The following is a 23,894-nucleotide window of genomic DNA, read 5'->3' as shown; positions in this document are numbered from 1 at the left end:
ACACTTCAAGTCCGCAAGATGTAAGAAAGTATTTGGCCTATGTGGTGGCATAGGCTGAGTGTTTTCCATTATGATGGATGATCAACTTGGAAATGCCGAAGTAGTCATTCTCCTAAAGACCTGATTTCTATCTCAAGTAAATAATTTCATCACTAGACATTAAGTTGAAGACTGATTTAGGAATAATATGCATGAGGTAGGCAATGTTGTGTTTATTATATAAATGTGAAATGAAATTCTCTTCCGAAGAGGAAGTTAATGCATGTTTTAAAATGATTTTGTAATCTAAGACCAATTCCCATTTAAAAATTGGGCTATTTAAGAGTTTATGTATACTTAGTTTGTAATTCCAGTTACTATATGATTTTGTTCACGTGATAAAGTACTTTCTAAATGGTCATTTTGACCTTTTCACTTGAAAGTGATATTAGGAATTGGCAGTGGTATTTGTTAGATATTGAGTGTTCCTGTACAGAGGAATAGACAGTGACATTGCTCAGCCATTGCTAGGGTCAGATACAAACAGAATCTAAGTAGCTTTTCTTTATCTTCATCTTTATCTATCTTTGTCCTCATAGCTATCACTACTACCCCATGCACCAGGCTAGAGTCAACCTCCTTCCTCATACTCCCATCATGCCCTTGAACAGAACAATGGCTTTTCTTTCCAGATAGTTCCCATTCTTTCTTATTCCTGGCTCCCATGTTTCCTTAGTGACGTTGCCTGATGGAACGTTCTGTAACTGCAAGAACAGTTTGTATGTACTTTTTCCAACATGGCAGCCTCTGTGGCTTTATGACTTGAGTTGTGTCCAGTGTGATGTAAAAACCTAAGTTTTCACTTTTTACTTAATTTAATTGGCTGAAATTTAAATGGTCACAAGTATCTGGCGACTGTCTTATTGGAGAATAGAATGATATAGGTTCCTTGGGGTTGATCTGAAGACAGGGATAGCACCTTAACTCACCTGCTGACTCTCAAAGTATTTTGAAGGCCTTTCCTTGGATGGACTATCTATCATCCTTCACTAGCTCACTTTCTGTTTTGTGTTCCTTTGGTTTCCTAACCTGAGTAGTGTTTCAGTGGTTATGGTCCCTGTGTTAGTTATGAGTTGCCTCACTAACCAAGTACATGTGATAAACAGCTTGTGAGGAAGAAAGGTTTACCTTGGCTAAGGACTTAAAAGCTCTGTGTTATGTTGGTGCCATACTTTGGAACCATTATTATTATTATGGGAGCACAAGACACCCTTATTGAAAGGAAATCATGGGTTTATATAAGCATAAGCAGGGGGATGCAGCTGAAGACACTTTACCAAGTGCACCTTGCAGCTGGGGGCAATAAACAACAAAACAAGATATGTGAGAAAAACAAGATGCTTATCAGAGTGTGCTCAGCTGTTGCGGGCTGTTGAAAACAAGTGTCTTGTCAGGGTATATGGCCTAAGATGGCTGGAAAGATGATAGCTGCTTTCTGCTCGGAGTTGGCTCCCAACAGACTCCCACAAGTTGTCTTCTGACTTCCACATGAGTGCCACACACACATTTACACCATAAATGAATAAATAAATAAATAAATAAATAAGTAAATGTAATTTTAAAAATGAATAAAAGCAATTTCTCTGTCCTTTTTACATCTAAAACTTTTAGGATAGTTTTATACTTATAGGAAAATAGCCAAGAACATAAAGAATTTTGTCAAATCCCCATATTCTGTTTTCTCTATGAATAATACTTTACATTAATATACCATATTTGTTGGTTAATTAAAAAATCTGATGTCATTATAATTAAAGTTCATAACTGATTCCAGGCAAGCTGGAATTTTGTATAATTTCTCCCAAATATTCTGATGTTAGCTCATGATTAGATTCCCACGTGGGGCTTTGGGTACAGAGTACACATTTTTAATGCAATGTTTTGTCATGCTAGAATAAAGCTACATACCATCTCAGGGTAGCTGAGCTGATGTGACTCTAGCTGAGGTGGCTTTGGGAATGGTGTAGCCTCTTACTGTGCAGTGACTTTCTCCCTTTCTGTGTTGTGTGCTTTGGAATGAAGTCACTGTGACAAACTGCTGCTGAAGAGTGAGGGTTAGGTTTCTCTCTGTGAGTGGAAAATCTATAAAAATGATTTAACATTCCTTTTCAAGGCTGACTATGGTGCATCAGATTTATTTACCCAATTATTGATGTCCGTGAGGACTGTGAGCATTTAGTTATGCTGTTGGGTCTAATATGTATGGAGGTTTTGTTTGTGTTTGTGTTTTTTTCAGAAATACTTCAGATATTGTAGGTTTTGGATTTTGGAATACTTGTACAGTCTTTACCAGTAAAATATTTTTAATTAAGCATTAGAATTTCACAATTCGAAATGCTCTGATATCTGAAACCTCTCGGGCATTATGTTAACACTATGAATCTTGAGTTGTAGCACACAATCTAGGTAGCAGATCTAGAGATGCTTAGCCTGAACTATTTTATTACATTTTTAAAGTTTTCCTACTTCAGTCATTCAAGACTCTTTGAATTGAGCCTTTGTCTCTCACACATCCCCATCCTGGGAGATATTATTTAAAAAACAAAACAAAACAAAACAAAACAAAACAAAAGCAAAGTAAAACAAAACCAAAAATGGGACAAAAATTTTTATATTAATTTATTTGTTGTCCATTTATTGTGTGCTCTCTGGACACTTGAGTACATCTGATACATGTGTGGGGTCAGAGAGAGGACAATTTACCAAAATTGATTCTCTCTCCATCACATGATTCTGGCGATCAAACTCAAGCAGTCAAGTTTGTTGACAAAATGATTTATTCTAGCAATCTCTCCAACACTATGGTCAGTCTTTCAATGTTAGTAAGTTGAAGTTTATTAAAGTAAATTCTGACCTTGGAAAGATGGTCAAGAGAATAAAAAGTTCATTGTAGCAAGGACACTTCAGCTTCAACAATAAGAAAACAAATAGCCCAACAAAAACATGAACCAAATATCTGAATAGGAACTTAACCAAAGCAGACCCACAGGTGAGAAATAAAAAAGACAAGAAAGTTCTCAACACTGCTTGTCATTGTTGGGGAGTTATAAATTAAAACAGCAATGGGGAACAATTCCATATCTATGAGAATGGGTAGTTATTTTTAAAGGTATTTCAAATTGCTGATTGAGAATACAGAACAGTAAGAAACTTGGTTTGTTACTAGTAGAAATGCAAACTTGTGCAGTCATCTTGCAAGCTAAATGTAGTCTTACTGCATGCTCATAGATGCTTCTCTGGGTGAGTTGAAAACTCTCTACATGAAAACTTGCATGTGAGTTATTCAGGCCACTACACTCATAATTATTATTCAAAAGTGAGACTCTTCTATGAAAAATTGAAACGGTAGGCATACAACACTACGCATTTGCCTAAACCAAAAATTTCATAGATCAAAGATTAAATCTTAAAATACATAAATTTAAAAAATTCATAGATTGGAGGATTTGAGGGTGTGTCATACAGATTGTGACTAGGTTATCTCTATCACAGGTGTGTGAATGTACCTCACTGAGAGTGGCAATGGCAAGGGCTTAATTAACTTTGGAAATGAGTCTGAATGAAGAGTCTGAAGTATGGAAGATGAAGGATACTATACAGATACATCAGAGCTGTACATTTCTTCCAGGGATGTAGGCTAGCAGTTATTTCATCAGTATATGTCTATTTTAGAATGGAAGAATTAGGAAGATGAATGGAGGTGAGCCTGTGTCTTTCACTGCTCTCCTGGGATGCTTCAGAGTCGCAAAAGTGTCAGCCAGAATTCTTGTAGTCATAGATTGGAGTTAGAGATGAACATAAATTCATACTAAGCCTAGGTGGCTTCTTACAGAAATAGTTAAAGATATGTATATATAGGCAAGTATACATGCATATAATTCTTGATTTTGTAAGCTAAGAGGACCTAATCATTAAGATAGTCCTGGAGGAAAGAATGTTTCTAACACCATTATTCAGTCAAAAAAATTAGGACTTGAAAGAAATGCTCATTTTAGTGTTGGGGAAATAAATGTACAGATGAACCATGAGAATCTTGTAATATCTTTAATTTTCAACTTATGATTGCAAAAATAAATATGAAAACATCAAAATGACATGGATTTTTCAAATAAAATCAAACGTGTTTCCTCAGAGACTTTCTTCTCTTATGATGGCTGCTTACACCGTACTTCTACCCTATGACCCACGGGGTCCCACCCACGCGGGATACATGCATCTGTATGAGAGTGTCTGTCACTCCTAACTCCGAGACACTTGTTTGAGTCTATGTTATAAAATTCAGCTTGAGGAAGCTTTCTGAGGGATTGGCGACATTCAATTTTACCTGTAATAGGTAAAGATAATCATTTGGGAAGTGAAGAGTAGTGTTAGACTCTTCAGAATGAACAAACAGGATTGGAGCTGGTATGTGTTCTACACAGCAATCTTCCATAACACAGAATAATTTATATAGATACAGACATGATGGAAATGCCAAGGGCCCCAAATAGATGCTGTTATTTGCTAGCCTTCAAGGTTTTCTGTTTGTTAGTCTGTTTTGTAAAAACTCTTCTTTGCTCAGGATCATCTTCCAAGCACATCCTGGGGGAAGAGTAGCAGATTTACTTGAGTTCACAAAATGGTGGTGACATCTGATCTTCCTTGTTTCTTTGCAGGACATAAGCAGTTCTTTTACTTGCTTGTTAGATGAGGAAACTTCCTTGTCAGTCTTTCTCTATGATTAGAGTGGAAATCCTTAGTACTTCCTATGTATTCTTAATATTTCAAATGTCCTAATTGTGTTTTATATCACCGTCTTTAAGGGATTTAGTCTCTGGATTTGAAGAAAAAAAATCAAAAATGGAAAACTAATTTCCCTGTGCTGGAAGACTGCTAGCTGAGGCCCTACTGCATTGTACATTTCGACTCTACCCCTCTCCTCCAGTGCCTTAGTACTAGACTGGGCAGTTCCTGGCCTGGTCTAACTCCTGTTTTCTGGTGGGAATATGTAATCAGAACTCCAAGAGTTCTGGTATAAACACTGTGGTCTGTGTGCTAATTAAATCTTGTGTTTCCTACAGCCCCTGACGAAAAATGACTCGCTGTGTAGTGTGAGGAGGTATGTGGTGAAGCATCATACTGTCCACAATGGCACATGGTCGGAAGATGTGGGAAATCAGACCAATCTCACTTTCCTGTGGACAGAACCAGCACACACTGTTACAGTTCTGGCCATCAATTCCATTGGTGCTTCCCTGGTGAATTTTAACCTTACATTCTCATGGCCCATGAGTAAAGGTAAGAAGAGATGTTGGGTAGTAGTTGACTACCCCAGTCAATTTATTTATTTTTATGATGGCTTATGCAGAATCCTCTTATTTATTATTATTGTTTCAGCAACACTGTTAAATTGTGGTGTGACCTACTGGGATGACTCTTCTACAGCACTACATCTATATCATTCTTGCCCCCCCCCCCCAGTTCTTCTCATGAACTCCTTCCAAAATTCACGATCTCTTCTTTTGTTGAATGTTATACACACACATAATACAACTTAATAAGTCAATTTAGCTTTGCTCATATGTACATGTGTTCAAGGCTGGCCACTTGGGATTAGTCAATCTGTGAGGGAACTCATCCATGGAGGAGATTGAGTCTTCCTCTCTCAGTAGACACTGAACATCTGTAGCTCTTCATCTAGGGGTGGGACCATATGGAATTTCACCCAACTCATTGGCATGTCAACTGGTGCTGCCATTTATGCTGGTCTTGTTCAGGTAGCCATATTGTTTAGAGTTCATGTCTAGGGGACTCTATCAACAGTAGACGTCCTGGGCCTCTGGCTCCTACAGTCTTTCTTTCTTGTCTTCCATGATTTCCTCTGAGCCTTAGTTACACAGATTGCACTGCAGACATATTAGTTGGGGTTGGACACCCCCTTTTAGTATGTAACCTCTCTACAGGCTTTCTTATCTAACTTATCTTCTGAGTGGTCCAAGATCCACTTCTACGCTTACTCTCCTCTCTGTGTGAGAAATATATTGTAAACAAAAAACCAACTATGTTCATATGGACAAGATTTCTGAAATGGCATTATCAGCAATAGAAAACTCTAGTGAATATAATACTTAAAGTCTTTGAAGTAAAGGTGGGCCACACTCACTCTAAAAATTACAATATTGAGCATTTTATATATAAATTAAGATATTTTGTTACATATAGTTTTCTATAAGTACATGCTATATATACTATGGTATATATTTGCATGTAGTATATTTAAAGCTTTTACTATAGTTATAAAATACTATAGATTTTGGTAATAGTATGATAGGTTATATGGATTCAAATTAATTCCTGAGACTTGGAAACTGTTATGGAATTTATTTGATGCAAGTAGGTGGGCAGCTACCCTTTAGCAATGTTAGCACGTTTGATTATTCTGAGCATTGATGCTTTCTTTTAAAAATATATTTTAAAACTAATTAATTTTAGAGAAATGCACATGCCAGAGTATGTATGTGGAAGTCAGAGGACAACTTGTGGGAGTTAGTTCTCTCCTTCCAACATGTGGACCCTAGGAAATCTAACTGAGGTTGTTAGGGTAGATGAAAGTGCCCTTACCTGCTGGGCCATCTTCCTTGCCTAAGAACCACTCTCAATTGGAGCTTCTAATCTGGATTATGTGTTGGAAATATCATTTTAAATAGAAAATAGTCATTTCTGGTATCTCTACCAATCTTATAACCTTTCATGAAGTCTTATCGTTTGAGTATGTTGCATCTCCTCTTTAAAGTCCAGGGCACATTCTAAATTTACAAGGATAATTTATTTTTTTTTAACTAAAACTTTGTGAGTGTGTGCATGTCTGGTGTGCATGGGCACACATATCACAGTGTGTGTGTGTGTGTGTGTGTGTGTGTGTGCGCGAGTGTGTGTAAGTCAGAGGACAACTTAATGGAGTTGATTTCACCTTCCACCTTTACGTAGGCCTTGGAGATTGAAATAGGATCTCATTATGTAGCTCTGGCTGGCCTGAAACTCACTATGTAGATCAGTCTAGCCTTAAACTCATAAAGATTTGCTTGTGTCTCTATCCTGTCAATGGTGAGATAGAAGGCATGTGCCACCATGCCTGGGCAGGAATATGATTTTTTTTTTTGAAAGAAAGTAAACAGGAGTTTGATATTGGAATGAGGACACAGAAAGCTTCTTGAGGGAATGCTGTTGATTGGGAAGTAAGTTTCCTCCCATGAGTTTGGGGTGGAGAAGTCTTAGCTTCTAGTAGATGCACACCTGGTCAGGTTTTCACCTCTCAGAGGAAGAGATGAAGGAAAACAAGGGTGACTTCTGCATAGAAAAAAAACACTCAGCAGAGAGCGGGTTGAGATAGGGCCTGTGATGGCCTCCTCAGATGTGGAACTCCACCAAGGATTTCTGAAGGACTCTTCTAAGGACATTAGTTGAAAGTGTCACTCACCAGTGTGAGAGAAGAGAGTGGGAATGAGAGAGTATAGTTGATAGACTTGTGTGAGATTATAGCTGAGAACAATTTTGACCCTATCAAAGTTCCATTTTTAAATTTGGGGTAGAATAACTTTTCTTCTCTGTGTCATAGACTCCTGAATTCTGCTTGTGTTATATTCATGACATTTATATACATTGTCTGCCTTCTCTTCTATCTCCATTCCTCTGTGTTGTTTCTCAAGGCAGGTAGTACATTTTCCTTCATCTTGAATTTAAAATAAATTTCTTCTCTTCCCCTCAGTGAGTGCTGTGGAATCACTCAGTGCTTATCCCTTGAGCAGCAACTGTGTCATTCTTTCCTGGACACTGTCACCTGATGATTATAGTCTGTTATACCTGGTTATTGAATGGAAGATCCTCAGTGAAGATGACGGAATGAAATGGCTTAGAATCCCCTCAAATGTTAAAAAGTATTATATCTACGGTATGTGTACTGTAATTGTCATGGATTAGTATGACACTATAGACTGGCAATTCTGATAATAAAGCATTTAATGACAACCTCAAAATAAGAATGCCAAGTTACCAGCTGAATTATAATCTTCTTGCCTGGTCAGAATGTTTGCTGTATTTCTGTGAGCATTTTTCTTTTATGTTTTACATAGATGCAATTAGATGTCCTAAACCCTCTCTCCAACTCTTTCTGTCAGAATGTGACACTTGTATAACTTTTAATAAGTATACATAAGATATTTCTTTAGTTGAGTTCATGTTGCTTCTGTCTTATGTTTTAGTGTCGTATAAGATCTAATGCCAAATTTCCCTCCAACTCAGTACCCAATTATAATGTCACTAAGCAGTGACTGGGAGGTCTAGCCTGGAAGTCTGAGGACTTTGAACCTGCTGGCCTAGGTCAGATTTATCCCTCCAAGAGTGGCCAGTTACCTTGAGAAGTGTCTAGAACAGCAACAGCTCCAAACAGAGCCAGAAGGAAGGGGGGAGGATTAAGTAGGGAGGCTGGGGGTTGCTTACTTACACAATCCAGATGACCCACACTTTCCTTTTACTCTTAACACCTACAATTTAGCCTCAGGCTAAATTTCTTTATAACGTATAGGCAGGGAAACACATTTACTGTCATTGCTGTTGGTAGTTACTCTATACTGTAATTCAGAGGAAGGATGAGTGCAGAGCTCTCAGAGCTATGCTGCTTATGGGCTGCTGGTCTCACATAACTAGTATCGACAAGAATCATTGCCAGATCTGTCTTGAACATTGCTCTGGGAATTGTCATTTCCCACTTTGAGATCCTGAGGCAGCACAAGAAAACTCTTTGTCTTCATTCCATTCTTTGTGTGACTTTTGCAGGCTACTTCCAATGGGAAAACTAAGTAAACTAAATTTACATAGAATGAAAATCTTCCCTACTCTGAATATAGGAGTATATCAGATCAAAATATCATCATTTCTGGTGATAGGAAAAGGGAGAACATGCTATTTTAGAATAGGAAATTCAGGAACAAAAGAAAACATGCTTTGAACTTGAGCAAATTAGCTCTTCCTGGAACATGTCCTTGGAAAACTAGTCATTTGTGTCTTAGGAGTTTTGAAAACTTATTTAAAAATTAATATCCTTACACACAAACTTTGGAGTGTTTAGGTTATTTCTGAAATTCCTTTAGCCATTGTGGTTGTTTAAATATGCTTGGGTCTAAGGGAGTGGTAGTTAAATAAGGAGGTGTGGCCTTGTTGGAGGAAGTGTGTCACTGTGGAGGTGGGCCTTGGAATTCTCCTATACTCAGGCTCCACTCATTGTGGAAGAGAGCTTCCTCCTAGCTTCGTGAGGATGCCAGTCTCTCCTGGTTACCTTCAAATCAAGATGCAGAACTCCCAGCTCCTTCTCCAGCACAATGTCTGCCTGCATGCTGCCATGCTTCCTGCTATGATAAGAATGGATTAAACCTCTGAAACCGTAAGCCAGTCCCAATAAAATGTTTGACTTTGTAAGAGTTGCCTTGGTCATGGTGTCTCTTCATAGCAATGGAAACCTTAACTAAAACAGAAGTTGGTACCAGCGATTGGGGTATTGCTGTGTGGTCTAACCATGCTTTTGTTTGGAGGAATGTGGATTTTGAGACTTCAGAAAGCAGTTAAATGCTTTAAGTGGGGTATAGTGGGCCATTTTTGTAGGAGTATGGAAGGCAGTAGTACAGAGGGTGATTTGAACTGTGGAAGTCTGACTCTAGAGGTTTCTGAGACGAGTCTCAGTATGTAGCCTAGAGACTGTTCTTGTAATATTTTGGTGAAGAATGTGGCTGTGCTTTGCCCTTGTCTGAAGAGTCTGCCTGAGGCTAAGGTGAAGAGATTCAGAATAATTGCATTGACAAAGGAAGTCCCAGAAAAGCCTAGCATAGACTTTGCCCTCTGTTTTTAATTTCATGAAGAGTCAATCAAGTATATCAAGCTTAGAAAGAAAAAAATATAAAATATATGGTTCATGTAATAAAAGGACACCAGGAAGTTCAATGGAGGGCACACCTGTGATCCAGATTTTGAGGTTGGAAAACAGGCTTTCTTTCTAGGTCTTGAGGAATAGAAGCCATGAAAAGCTTATACCCGGGTATGGTGGTACATGCCTTTAATCCCAGGAGACAGAGGCAAGCAGTTCAAGGCCAGCCTGGTACAGAGCAAGTTTCAAGTAGAAAAAAGCTTAGATCTAGGAGTGGTGGTACACACTTTTAAACCCAGAACTCATGAGACAGAGGCATGCACATCTCTGAGTTCAAAGTTCATCTACACGGCAAGTTATAATACAGCCAAGCTTAGGCAGTGAGGGAGTTAGAAAACAAACAACTGGTGATGAAATAAAACAAAGGGGGCTTGTTCCAGTTCCAGGAAGACCTCTGCAGCTTTGGCCATGAAGCTCTAGCCTTAGAGTCAATAATAGAAGGAGTTACTGGGACAGTTGATTCGGGTTATCTGGAGCTTGGAAATTAGTGGTGATTAAGAAGAGACCAGCATCACAGAGGCGAAATCTGCGAAGGTGTTTTCCGAGATCACAAAGAAGCTGTGTTCCAGAGATAGCCAAGGTTGTACCTTATACTGCAGCTGGACATGATAATATATAAGAATCACCCAGGTGGTACTGGTTTTGGAGGCATGAAGGGGTAATGGAGAGCAGCTGAGACTTGGCACTGTAAGAGGCCAGGAAAGGCCATTGTTGAATGTGAAGCCTCAGTTGCAGTTGATGTCTCAGGACTGAAGGGGTCATGCAAAGATTTTGAGGCTTAGCACCATGAAGGGAGCCTATAAGAGGCCCATTTGTAGTGGAAGACCCCAGTGTATTGAAGATGCCAGTGCCATGGGATAAACACCAAGAGCAGCAACAGTGAAGTACAGTCAACCTGAGCGTAGAGTTCTACAGATGGCAGAGGTGGAGATGTGACCCTTTGAAGAGGTCAGAAGATCATGTGTGAATCCTAGACACTGGAACAAGAAGCTATAAAGTTGAAGTTGCCTTGGAGACCCCAAAATATTAGATTTGTCAGAGCTATGGGATACGTGCCAAGAAAAGCTGCTAACAGGGAGTGGAACCAGCTTACAAGAATGAAGTTTGTTGCTGCTGAATGCCAGATCTGCAAACAGAGAATGAAAAGAGTGGGAGATCTGAAGGGTTTTTTGATATCGGACATGGAGACGTGGAGTTTAGAGTTTGACCAGCTGGGTTTTGGTCTTGCTTTAGTTCAGTATTTCTTCACTATGGCATTTTGGAATGATAGTGTATATCCTGTGCTATGATATGTTAAATGTATCCGATGTGGTTTTGATTTTGATTTTATAGGGGAATATAATTAAGAAATTGCATAGACTTTGGACTTTTAATTTTTAAATACTGATAAGACTGACTAATTGTATTTTGCATTATGTTATGCTTAGGTGTGGCCCTCATAATAGGCTCATGTGTTTGAACAAGCCTATGGGGCCAGGGAGTGGAATTCGGTGGTTTGAGTATGCTTGGCCCATAGGGAATGGTACTGTTAGGAGGTGTGGCTTTGTAGAGGAAGTGTGTCACTGTGGGGTGGGCTTTGGAGGTCTCCTCCTATGCTCAGGCTCCACCCACTGTGGAAGAGAGCTTCCTCCTAACTGCCTGAGGATGCCAGTCTCTCCTGGTTGCCTTCAAATCAAGATGCAGAACTCCCAGCTCCTTCTCCAGCACAATGTCTGCCTGCATGCTGCCATGCTTCCTGCTATGATGAGAATGGATTAAACCTCTGAAACTGTAAGCCAGTTCCAATTTGAGTGTTTAAGAGTTTCCTTCGTCATGATGTCTCTTCATAGCAATGGAAACCCTAACTTAGATAGCCATCAAGCCAACCCTTAAGTAATGACTAATGTTCAGACAGAATAGCCTGCAGTTTTCTCTATAGGTTTCATTTTTAATTAACATGAACTTTTCTCTTTTCAGATAATTTTATTCCCATAGAGAAATATCAGTTTAGTCTTTACCCAGTATTTATGGAAGGAGTTGGAAAACCAAAGATAATTAATGGTTTCACCAAAGGTAAAAAAAAAAAATCTATATTCTTTTTAAAAACGTATTTGTGTATGCTACAGGTGCTAGTGTTGATGTTCTGCCCATGTGCCTCACACCCAAGTAGAGGTCAGTACCCCTCTCCTACTCCAAGTCCTGGAGACTGAACTCAGGTCTTTAGGATTGCATACACATGATTTCACTACTGAGGTGACTCCCTGGCCCTACTCTACTTTTCTTTTCAGTGTGTACTTCGAGGTTTGTCAGTAGTTAGGCTATCACTGGATAATTCCTTCCTCATAGGATCATGGAAGAGCTACATGTGTCATTGGGATGTTCAAGGAAATTTATTTATTTATTTATTTATTTATTTATTTATTTATTTATTTATGGTTTGGAATTGGTTAGTTATATTCACCAGGCTCTTATGTTTAGATTACTGCACTTACCCATGTTTTAATTTTTATTTCTTCTTAAGATATTAAACCCAAGTAACCCAATGATAGAGTTTCAAAGTGAGGCATTTTAATGGCTTGTGGAATTATCATAATTTATTATTGAGCAAGTATATGTTGAATATGTTCCATAGACTGGAGACCCAGTGGTGAACATAAGTCTGTCTTTGTGAAACTTAGGTCTCATTGTTTCCCAGACAGTGACGGTCAGTGAATGCTTTATTTAAGACATAGCACCAGGTGAAAGTCAGTGCTTTGAAGGGAAATACAGTGAGTATAAGACAGAGAGTTAAGATGTGGCAAAAAAAGGATGGAGACAATCTTTTGGTTTGCTCCTCTCTGAGCCCAGAAGGGAAGAACACTGTAAGCTGGGGTGCCACATCCTACACCCTGTGTGAATGTGGTAGCTGAAGCAGCATCAAGAGCATCAGGAAAGAATGGTTCATGCAAAGAACCAGAGGCTTTAAGCAACAAAGGTTCAAGTGTGTCTACAGGTAAAAAATGAAGATTGGCAGTGCTTCCACAGGGTCTGCAGTTGCAGATGATGAGTTCATCATAGTAGCTTTAACTGATGCTCTGACTCAGAGTTTAAATATAACTATATGGAGAGACTGGGCAAGTGCATTCTAAAACAGTGTTTTACTAAACTTCAAATATAATAATAGCTAAAACAACTGTTAACATGGCCACAATGTATTTTTATTTTTCCTTCAAAAATATTTATTTTAGTTTTTGCATATATGAGAATTTGCCTATAACAAATGCATTCCTGATAATCTCAGAGACCAGAGGGAATCAGATATTAGATATCCTGCCACTGGAGTTATCCATGTTTGTATGCTGCCCTGTGGTCACCGGGCACTGAACCACAGCCCTCTGTAAGAGCACTAAGAGTTTTGCTTTTAGCCCCTGAGCCACCTCTGCAGACCTTCTTGTCTTCTTTATCAAATTTATGTTTGAAGTACTATAGATATATGTAGAGTTAGAATGTGTTCTGCACATGCTTTTACAGAATAGTTTTGTGTTTCTTTCAGATGCAATCGACAAGCAGCAGAATGATGCAGGGCTGTATGTCATTGTACCCATAATTATTTCCTCTTGTGTCCTACTGCTCGGAACACTGTTAATTTCACACCAGAGGTATTGCACTTGGATAAAGGCATTTGTCATAAATAATGTAACTTAAGTATATTAAAAGACTGACATAAAGCCTAACTCATAATATTAACAAATATAAGTGTATTAGAAAAGTTTTGCATATATTCCATATGCAATCAACATAACAGAGAAGGAAGGTTGTTTTCAGGAAATCATTTTTCATCTTGATATGAAAGCATACACTTAAAGGCAGATCTCCGCTTTATTTTTTTGTTTTTTTATTTTTTTTTGTAAACTGAATGATGGTGGCTTTTCTTAGCACATTGGGAGGCAGACACATGGATCTTTGAGTGTGAGGCCAGCCTGGTCTACAGAGTGAGTTCCAGGACAGTCAGAGCTACACAGAGGAAACCCTGTCTCAAGAAACAACTGAAGCTCTGCATATACATTCAGGAATTAGCTGACAGATGACAGGACATCCTGGACAGTATGCCCTTAGGCTTTGTAAGGATGTAATCTGGACTGAAGGTGTTAGTGAGATCATGAGACCCTAAAAGTAGATGTTTCATGGGAACAGATGCAGATGCATCTAAACGTAGATGCACAGGGAACATCATGGCAGTGGACCAATGCTCCTGAGGGCTCCAGGGACTCCACACCAATTCAGAAAGCTCCAAGGTGTCTGATTTGATAAACAGCCCTGAGTTTCCTGATGGCTCTGGGGATATCACACCACACTGCTGAGACACCCAGACTACTGGGTGATTTCACACATCTATAGATACACAGTTCTTTATCAAAGTAGTAAGGAGGGAAGATATTATAATCTGACATCGTGTTTTAGTTGAAATAGTGGGGTGGGACCATATCACATGGGCTTATCTCTCATATCCCATATGATGGCCATTTAAAATATTTTCTAAGGAAAACCTAGGCAAGGGAGTTAGTACAGAGCCTGGCACACAGCATAAGAGAGGGTCTTCATAAAAGTTTCGGGATACTCTGTAGAATCAAATGTAAATGTGGGTGTGGTCCTACTGACCTTATCCAGTGGACCAATGCTTAGCTTATTCTGTATATTAACTGCTAATAGTTTTACAGTCTGAACATTTCTGTAATTATAGTGCTTTCTCTTTTTTTCTCCTTTGCAGAATGAAAAAGTTGTTTTGGGATGATGTTCCAAACCCCAAGAATTGTTCCTGGGCACAAGGACTTAATTTCCAAAAGGTCACTTTTTAAGTATTTTAACCCAGATATCTAAGGCTGCAGTTTAGATGCCATATTACTTAAAGATCTTTAAACATCTTTAAGAGGCTTTATTTCGTTCTGTTCATTTTATCAATCCTGTTCATCTTTCATCCTTAGCAATAGCTGGGTTTAAGATTTGATCCGAGAAAACAATGTTCAGTCCCTTCTCACATGAGAATTGACAACACGTCTATTTGTTTTTTCTGGTCACTATACATAAAAATAAATACTACAAGAGGAAGGAATGTTACAGATGGAGAATAGATAGTTTAGTCAAAAGACCTTGAATCAATATTATAATTTTCTACTATTTAATATTCACAACATCTTGCAAGTACAGTATTATATTTATACACTATAATCTGACTTCATGATACAGTTTAATAAAACTTATAGTGATGATTTGTAGATGAGAGAAGGTGACACTTGCAACATTTAAAGGTCTTAGTAAGTATCAGTTGTTATTTTATGTTACTGCTTCACATTTATACATTTTGGACTATTAGTGCTTTTGTATTGGCCCTATGCTATTCTGTCATCAAAAGTAGAAAAGGAAAACCAAACCAAAGCTTATTCTGGTTAGGCACGTTATTGCAGAACGAGGAACACTTTCCCCATTTGGAGAAGTAGATTTTATCTTCCAACCTAGAACAAATACACCCCTGCTCCTGCATGCACAGGAATAAAATGAAATTTGTGGAAAACATCTTGCTGAGAGGAGTGAAAATAGAAAGCTCTTGCAACTTCCATTTGTTTAAAGTGCTGTTTGCAACCCACAAAACCAATCTCCCAACATTCAAATGGTGTATGACTTGCAGTCCACAGAGCATTGCTTTGCAGCTTGTCCATGAATGAACAAGTACATGCTCTTGTACACACCATGAACCATGTACACATCATCATCAGCTCTGGTTGAAGCTGGGTCTTCAAGCAGACAAAACAACACCCTGTTTTCAAAGAGACCATTGTGCAATTTTTCATCTAATCATTGTAATATCATTGCATTCAATCTGTGCTTTTCCTAATACTAGCCATATGCCTCTTGCTCTTCAGCTGTACTCTCCCACTCTAACCCTAGACTCCTTTTATTTCAATAGTGTTACTAATTGTTTCAAATAACATCATTCTTCTTTCTCTCCCACAATTAATTCATATAATAACATTTCTCAAAATCAAATGCACGGATGTGTCATTCATGCATCTGTTAGTAGGCACAGAATGAGTATTCATAGGGAAGGAGAGATCACTGCTAAACTCTAGGTGAACAGATTTTTAAGAAATCTTCTTTGTCCTTTCAGAAAGAGTGGGGCTGAACAGAGTGTCCAGGTTGAAGGAAGAACTTGTCTTTTTATTTTTCTGTAATGCTTGTTTATTTTCCACTCATATATTCAGTCATGTAGTAATTTTATTAGTTTATATGTAAACCTGTCCTCTACCAATCACTTTGCTATACCTTAGGGCTCTACTGAAAAGAAACACTGTATATGCTCCTGTATTATATGTATCATTTGGTGAGGAAGATAAACACTAGTTGATCAGTAGAAATAATGTCATAGTCATAAGCTACACTGTTCTGTGGCTTGGAGCATGGATGAGTATGAGTGGGCACAGGGAAGACTGTGACATTGGACCTGGGGCTGGTGATGTACACCTGGAATGCATGTCAGTTTTTGGAATCCTGAGGAAGGAGGATTATTGTGAGTTCCAGGCCAGCCATAATCATAATGATTTTGAGGCCTGCATTGGTCACATAGGAACACAGTCTCAACAAACAAACAGAAGTGGAACAATATAAAGGTAGAAAGGAACAGGGGCAGGTGGAGAAAAAGCAATTGATATTTGAGTCAGATATGGCTGATGAATACTCAGTATCTGGCTCTGTGATTCGAGGGTAGACACCTGGATACTCAATGGCTAACATATTCTCAAATAGGCAATGCAGTCATCAGATTAGCCATGTTTTCCTCTTAAATATGAGCCTTTCTTTTGTTAAATCAAAAATGACTAAATTCCTATCTAAATAAAAACTCAAAAGCTTCATTATGTGGGTTCTGATAAATTCAGGACAGTCATCAGACTGCCTCTTAAAAGGAAGTTAAAACTCTCCCTCCCTCCCTCCTGCAAGGTGTATTTGGCAATTTTTCTCCATACTACTGAGAAAAAGGAATTTAAGTTTTACTTGAGATAGAGAAATGCCAGACTTACCTGAGCAAACGGAATTTGAACCTTTACCAGATAAATGTTTCTTCCTTTCCAGATAATGCCTGGCAGAAATTAGAGGATAGAGGGTTGATGAACCAGCAAATATCTCCAGAATCTGGCTCACCTGGCTGTCTCACATGTCCCCTATCATAGCTAAGTGTGGTGCTGTATTTAGCAGGGTATATGGCAGATATTTTAAGCAAATTGAAATACTCCCCCTGAAGTTTCCAGATTCTGGTAAAGTGAAGTGTATATTAAAAGTTATTTTATTTATGTGTGTGTGCACATATGTGTGCAGGTATCCACCGATGTCTGAAGAGGGCACCAGATGCCCCAGAGCTGGAAGTGACAGTTGTGAGCTGACTGACATGAGTTCTGGGAAATGAACTCAGGTCCTCTGGAAGAGCTTCAAGCACTGTTAACTGCTGAGCCATCTTTCTAGTTCTAATGTATATTAAAAAAAAAGTGGGTTGTGAATATCCTTATTTGTGAGAAATTGCTTTTTACCTTTGCAAATACTTTACTTTCTCATTTTCAGTATATGTAGTCACAGTTTTTATGTATTTCTAAGGCATAACAAAGATGTAATATTAAGAATAAATCAATAAGCCAGGTGGTGGCGGCACACACCTTTAATCCCAGTACTCAGGACACAGAGTCAGGTGGATCTCTGTGAATTTGAGGCTAGCCTGTTCTAAATAATAAGTTCCAGGACAGCTAGGGCTATACACACAGAAACCCTGTCTCAAAAACGTCAAACAAACAAACAAACAAGAATCAATCAATGACAAGACAGACTGAAGATGGGTTGGTAGCTTGCCCTGGCTACATACTTAACCAGGATTTGTAAAAACTTGGATTCAAACCCAAGTCCCTCTGACAAAGTGATAATCCTTGCCATGAATTTTATATTAACATTTTAACCGTAATGTGGTTAATAGTCTCAAAATCAAACACTCAAAGAAAGAGGAAATGTTCAAAATGTGTTTCATATATTTTTATACAATTAAAAACTATAGGTACTAGATTTGACTATGCATTTTTTTCTAAAGACAATATATAGAAAACACAGATTACCTTTTTATTTACAAATGAAGAAATGATCAACATCCTTAAACCTCAGGGAAATGCAAGTCAAAACCACAATGTAGGCTACAAAGCTTATGAGATGTTCATCATAGCTAGAGAAAACATGGTCAATATCTTTAGACATCAGAGAAATGCAAGTCAAACCCACAAGGTGACCTCCACAGCTTGTGGGATGTTCATCACAGAAACGTCGGAGACATCAAACAACAGACGTTGAGGCTTTGAGCCTGCTTTTGGGAATGTAAAAACAGTGCAGGCCTTTTAAAGGGTCTGGCAATTCTTTCCTGCTTAACTCAGGACTAGGCAATCTACTCTTAACATTTCTACCAAAAAAATGATGAAACTTACACAGGAGTACTTATTCATGAATATTCATAGAATACTTACTAATAGTAGCCAGAACCTGAAAAAAAATCCAAATGGCCTTCAAATGATAAGTGAATGAACACATATGGTATTTCCAATTTAAAAATTAAAGAAAGCAAGGGAATAGATGGGAATATATGCACTGTAGACACTGCAAACCAAACAGCCAATGGGAAACTATCTAAAAAATTCCAGGAGTTTTTATAAAAGTATTTTTAATATTTAAAATTTTAAATTAAATAAATGTTTTTAATATAAAACTTTCCTTTATTTTGTTGTTTTAATTCTGACTTTCATGAGCATAACTCTTTTTTTATTAATTATTTTTTCTCAAATCGTAATTCATTCACACAGGGGTTATAAACACAGAAAGACAGGATGTGGGGAAGGGGATGACACTGGAGTGTGGGTGATGAACATTACTCTTTATGAATGTGCTCTATTCATGTAAGTCCTAGGCATTTAATCTCATCTCTAAAATTTTTCTGAAATTACTTCCCTCTACTTTTTAAATTTTTTATGACATATCAAAAGCTATACTGCCACAGTCACTATTTTATTACTGTGGCGAGATACTATGATCAAGGTACTCTTATAAAATCAGACATTCACTTAGGGACTTACAGTTCCATAAAGTTCTCCTGTTATCATAATGGTGAGGAATGTGGCTGCACACAGATAGACCTGGTGCTAGAGACATAGCTGAGAGCTTTACATTCTGAACTACACACAACAGGCAGAGAGGGGGGGGGCAGAGAGACATTGGGGTGGGGCCCGGTGTGGGGTTTTAAAACATCACCCAATGGCATACCTCCTATAACAAGTTACTTTAACAAGGGCATACCTCTTGATTCTTCTAATCCTCCTCAAACTATTCATCAACTGAAAACTAAACATGCAAATACATGAACCTCTGGAGGCAATTTTCATTTAAACCACCACATTCCACTCACTGGCCCCCATAGTCTTATAGGTATATCATAATGTAAAAATTCATTCAGTCCAACCTCAAAAGTCTCCATAGTCTTTCAGAGTGTCCACTCTCTGTTTCAAAGTCCAAAGTCCATGTCTTTTCTGAGACTCAAGGAACTTTCTTAACTATAACACCCTGTATAATCTTAAAAAACAGAGGACACATTTCCAACATACAATGGTATAGAGTATATATTGCCATTTCAAAGTGGAAGAAAGGGCACATAATAAGGAACTATTGGATCAAAGCAAGACAGAAACCCAAAAGGGCAAACTACAAATTCTGTATCTTCCATGTCTGATATCAAAGGGCTCTTTATATCTCCAACTCCTTTTAGTTTCATTGACTGCAACACATTTGACTCTATAACTGCAGGTGCCAAGTTCTTCTGGTTGCTGGGGCTGCAACTTGGGCCCTCTCTTGTATTACACTTGCATAAGCTTTCAGTTGTTGGCAGATTTCTCTGCTACTTAAGCTTTCCTTTTTACCTTTCTGTAAGTTAGTAACTTAGCTGGGTAGGATTTTGCCCTGAGATTACCACTCCCTTTTTCTATTTAGAATCACACTAAATAGAAAAGTGTTTTTAAACCCTTTATTTCCTTGAGCATAGGACTTAGCTCTAATGTTACCTTTACTGGTTGGTCTTTTTCTCCTCAAAGTATATATTTCGTATTTCTCCTTGCCTCATTTGCTTGGTTTTAATTGTAGATCAATTATAACCACATGACACATTCAATACTAGGCTGTCCTGAAATCTCCTCTGCCTATGCCATTAACCTAAAACTCTTCCATTTTAGCCTCTATCATATTCTTAAGACAGTGAGAAGACAGTGACAGATCTTCTCCAACAAGTTTATAACTGGTTGGACAAGGCAGTATCTCTGAATCCTTCTACTGTATCTCAAGCAGCTCATCAACTAGGAAGTAAGCATGCAAATATATGAGCCTATTGGATCCTCTTTAATTCAAACCACTACACATACTAAACTAAACATACAAATTAAAGGTCCAAAAGACAGTAGCTTAAAATATTTTTAAAGAAAAAGATCTTGGGTAATGTCTCAGTGTGTAAAATACTTACCATAGAAGGAAGTGGAGTTTGAACCACTGGAACTAATATAAAGCGGGCATAGAAGCATGTTGTGTATAATACCAATGTTCCTAGGGTGTGGTAGGAGCTGGGGGCCAGAAAATTCCAGGAAGCTTGCAGGCCAGCAAGGTGGTAGAAACAATGGTGGACAACCAAGTGACAGTATCTCGAACAAGTTGGTAGGCAAGAATGGGCACCGGAGCTTTTCCTTTGACTCCCACTCTCTTAGACTCACTCTTAAATATATTTTTTAATTGCATGTCAGACCTGATAGTTAATAGTACAGTAGTACCATGTCATTAAACATATTTCTCCCAAGATCTTTCTGTATACAGTACTTCCTGCTGTCTTTAAAATTTCATATAATGTACACACACCAAAGTAGAGTAATGTAGGATCTAGGAGTGCTGCTTCATACCAAACACTTGTCTAGTATGTACAAGGTGTGAGTTCAATCTTCAGCTTGGAAAACATAATGCCTCTATACTAACACAGTATCTTAAAAAATCAAACCAAAATGACCTAATGTAACATCTTTAATTTTTCCATATTTATTTTCATCTCTCATAATAAGAAGTACAGATCCAGTTTTTCCTGCTTGTCCTCCTCTCTGTCCCCTTCGTTTTCTCTATAGATTGCTCCTTTCAGAACATACAGTGTGTGTGATTCACTTCATACTTCTGGGTGTCCCTGCATGCACTCAGGTGTGTGTCACTTATGAGCAGTAATGCTTGGAGGGGTCCTGAAGGTTGGCATACTGCCCTTGTCATTCTAGACTCTGCTGAGGTATCTCTGAGATGACATGGTTTTGTCTGCTCACCAGACACCTAGTGGTGCCTCCATCCTGTGAATACAGCATAGTTATATCCACCCTCCTCACCCCTACAGGAGAGGTCATCACTGCCAGATTTCTCTTTTCTGAGCAGTATACCGCCATTGTTAGTAGGAAGCATGGCTGACAGTGTCTGTTCAGGTGCATGCCCTGGCACTTCTATTTGCTCTTGTATAGATCTGAAAGAAGACAAGTGTGCAGCTTTGTATAGAAGACTATTAATGGTATAGTCACATGTTTCATCCTTCCCACAAATGATGATACTTTCAATTGTTTTACTTTTAGTCTTCTTGACAGGTCACTTATATGTCCCTAAATGCTGTGTGCCTTTGAACAACAGGTGGATGCTTCCGTAGACTCACAGACATTGGGGCATTTACTCATGTGCACACTGTTCTGTAAGGTTTTCAGTCCTCTGATACTTTCAATAAACCCAGGTTTTTTTCTTCAAAGTGAAACATTTGAACTACTATTTTTTTTTTAAAAAAAATACATATATTATACATTTTCTTCATTTCTTCCTCAATTTCTTTAGCCTTTATAAATTGTCACTACACTGTACCTTATTTTGTATATTTTATTATTAAAACTATTATTTAAAATGAGACAACCAATAATCACCCTTCATGTTGTTTTCAGTGTAATTTTTGTTCCCTGAAGAGAGAAATAATGTGGTTGATACATGTCTTGCTGGTTCCGATATCAAAAAAAGAATTTTTTAAAACGAGAAGTCTTCCATTTGAACTATTTAATTAAATAATTTTCAATAACTTAGTTTTATTTTCTGTGCATTGGTGTTTTGCCTATGTGAGTGTCTGTGTGAGGGTGTTGGGTTCTCTGGAATGGTGTTAGAGACAGTTGTGAGTTGCCATATGGATAGAGGGATTTGAACCCAGATCCTCAGGGAGAGTATCCAGTGCTCTGAAGTGCTGAGCCATCTCTCTAGCCCCCTTAGATCAAATATTAATTGGCTTCATTTTCCCCCTTTAGGGCTTCTCTTTCTGTTTCTGTTCCTAAAATTTCTTATTTACTTATCTACCTGCCTACTTGTCACTCTGTCACCATAACCTTATGTGTTTCTAGTATATACATTGTCTTATCCAGGGCCTATCTTCCTTGGGAACTTTGCTGCAGTGACTTATGCCAAGAAATCCCTTTGTCATCCCATCCCTGTCACCATTAGACTTCAGTAAAATGAGTATAGGTCATGTGCAAAGGACCTTGTAAATAGGTAGCCTTGGCAGATAATACCAGCTTAGATGGGGACAAGCGAGTCAGAGGCAGAGTCATGGTGACTTGTCCCCTGAACCTTCACCCAGCCGATACCCGGTTCTGAAGATATCTCTATTCCCCCTGAGCACCCACACTCCAGTGTCATTCCCTTCCCCACGTCCTGCCTTTCTGTGTTTATACCCCTGTGTGAATTAATTATGATTTTGAGAAAAAATTAAAAACGAAACAAAACAAAAAGAAAACAAAAACAAACAAACAAAAAAACAAAGTGCAGTACTGGCTTCTAGTCAGAGAGCTTTTCAGATTTCTTTTTCCTTGTCTTCCTTGATTAGATAACCAACTGTGTGGCAAAGCACTCTCCATGTGTCTCTATTTTGTTTGGGTTTTGTATTGATAGAGACAATAAAAAGAGACAGCATGATCACAGCAACTCCTATAAAGGAAACCATTTCATTGAGGGTAGCTTACAGTTCAGACATTTAGCTTATTATTGTCATAGTAAAAAGCATGGTGACACACAGGCAGACATGGTGCTGAAGAAGTAGCTTAGACTTCTACATCTGAATCCTCAGGCAGCAGGAAGAGACAGTAACACTGGACCTAGCTTGAGCATCTGAAACCTCAATCCCTTATAGAGTGATAGACTTCCTTCAACAAGTCCACATCTCCTAGTTGTGCCATCCCCTGTGGGCCTGTGGGGGCCACTTTCATTTAAATCACTATAGTTTCCTCTTCTTTCCATTTGTGCTACCAAGTACTTGGTGGAATATGGATTCTTTCCAGTAGAATTCTGCAGCCATTTTTGCCTACACTATCTGGCAGCTGATGTTGTTCATAGAGAGTCAGGTAGGCACCCAAACACCCCCCTTTCTGGTCACTTGTAGTTTCCTCTTTTGAAAAGAATTCTAGTTTCAATGTTCTGAAAATTTTTGACGAAGGTTTTTCTTTTTCATTTTACTTGAGTAGAGTTTCAAATCTGTCTCCTGTCAGCATTAAGAAACTCCACTGTTTCTATGTGCCTTTCTCCCCTGTGTCTTTCTCTTTGTCATCACTATGTTTGTTGGTTGTTGGACACTCTTGCATAGTTTGGTTTGTTGTTTTATGTTCTGAAGCATCATTACTTTTCATTATCCAATATAACTGTGGGACTTTTACAACCCAGGATTTATCTTCACAGTCAAGGGCAGAGTCAGTGCATTCTGTTCTGCTTTCATGTCAGTTCTGCTAGAGCTGTCAATAACAGGACTTCTGTTTTAACATTTTCTCCTACTCCATGAAATTTCTGTGTCTGTTAA

The 23,894-nt window shown here is 38.3% G+C and overlaps 1 protein-coding gene across 1 annotated transcript in view; it reads left to right on the top strand.

The window, feature by feature from the left end:
• Positions 1 to 17,186, top strand: part of Lepr (leptin receptor) — a 63,574-nt gene extending 46,388 nt beyond the window's left edge. Inside the window, exons 14-19 of the mRNA XM_028778767.1 lie at positions 5,100 to 5,316; positions 7,784 to 7,966; positions 11,948 to 12,043; positions 13,503 to 13,608; positions 14,718 to 14,793; positions 17,072 to 17,186. Coding sequence (XP_028634600.1) covers positions 5,100 to 5,316; positions 7,784 to 7,966; positions 11,948 to 12,043; positions 13,503 to 13,608; positions 14,718 to 14,793; positions 17,072 to 17,092 — 699 coding nt within the window. The 3' untranslated portion in view covers positions 17,093 to 17,186. The remainder of the gene's footprint in view (positions 1 to 5,099; positions 5,317 to 7,783; positions 7,967 to 11,947; positions 12,044 to 13,502; positions 13,609 to 14,717; positions 14,794 to 17,071) is intronic.
• Positions 17,187 to 23,894: the final 6,708 nt, after the last annotated feature.

The sequence above is a fragment of the Grammomys surdaster genome, unplaced genomic scaffold, assembly GCF_004785775.1.
Source record: "Grammomys surdaster isolate TR1022 unplaced genomic scaffold, NIH_TR_1.0 341, whole genome shotgun sequence".
In the NCBI taxonomy this organism is placed as follows: Eukaryota; Metazoa; Chordata; class Mammalia; order Rodentia; family Muridae; genus Grammomys; species Grammomys surdaster.
The sequence above is the reverse complement of the archived record's forward strand: the minus strand, read 5'-3'. Positions and strand labels throughout refer to the sequence as shown.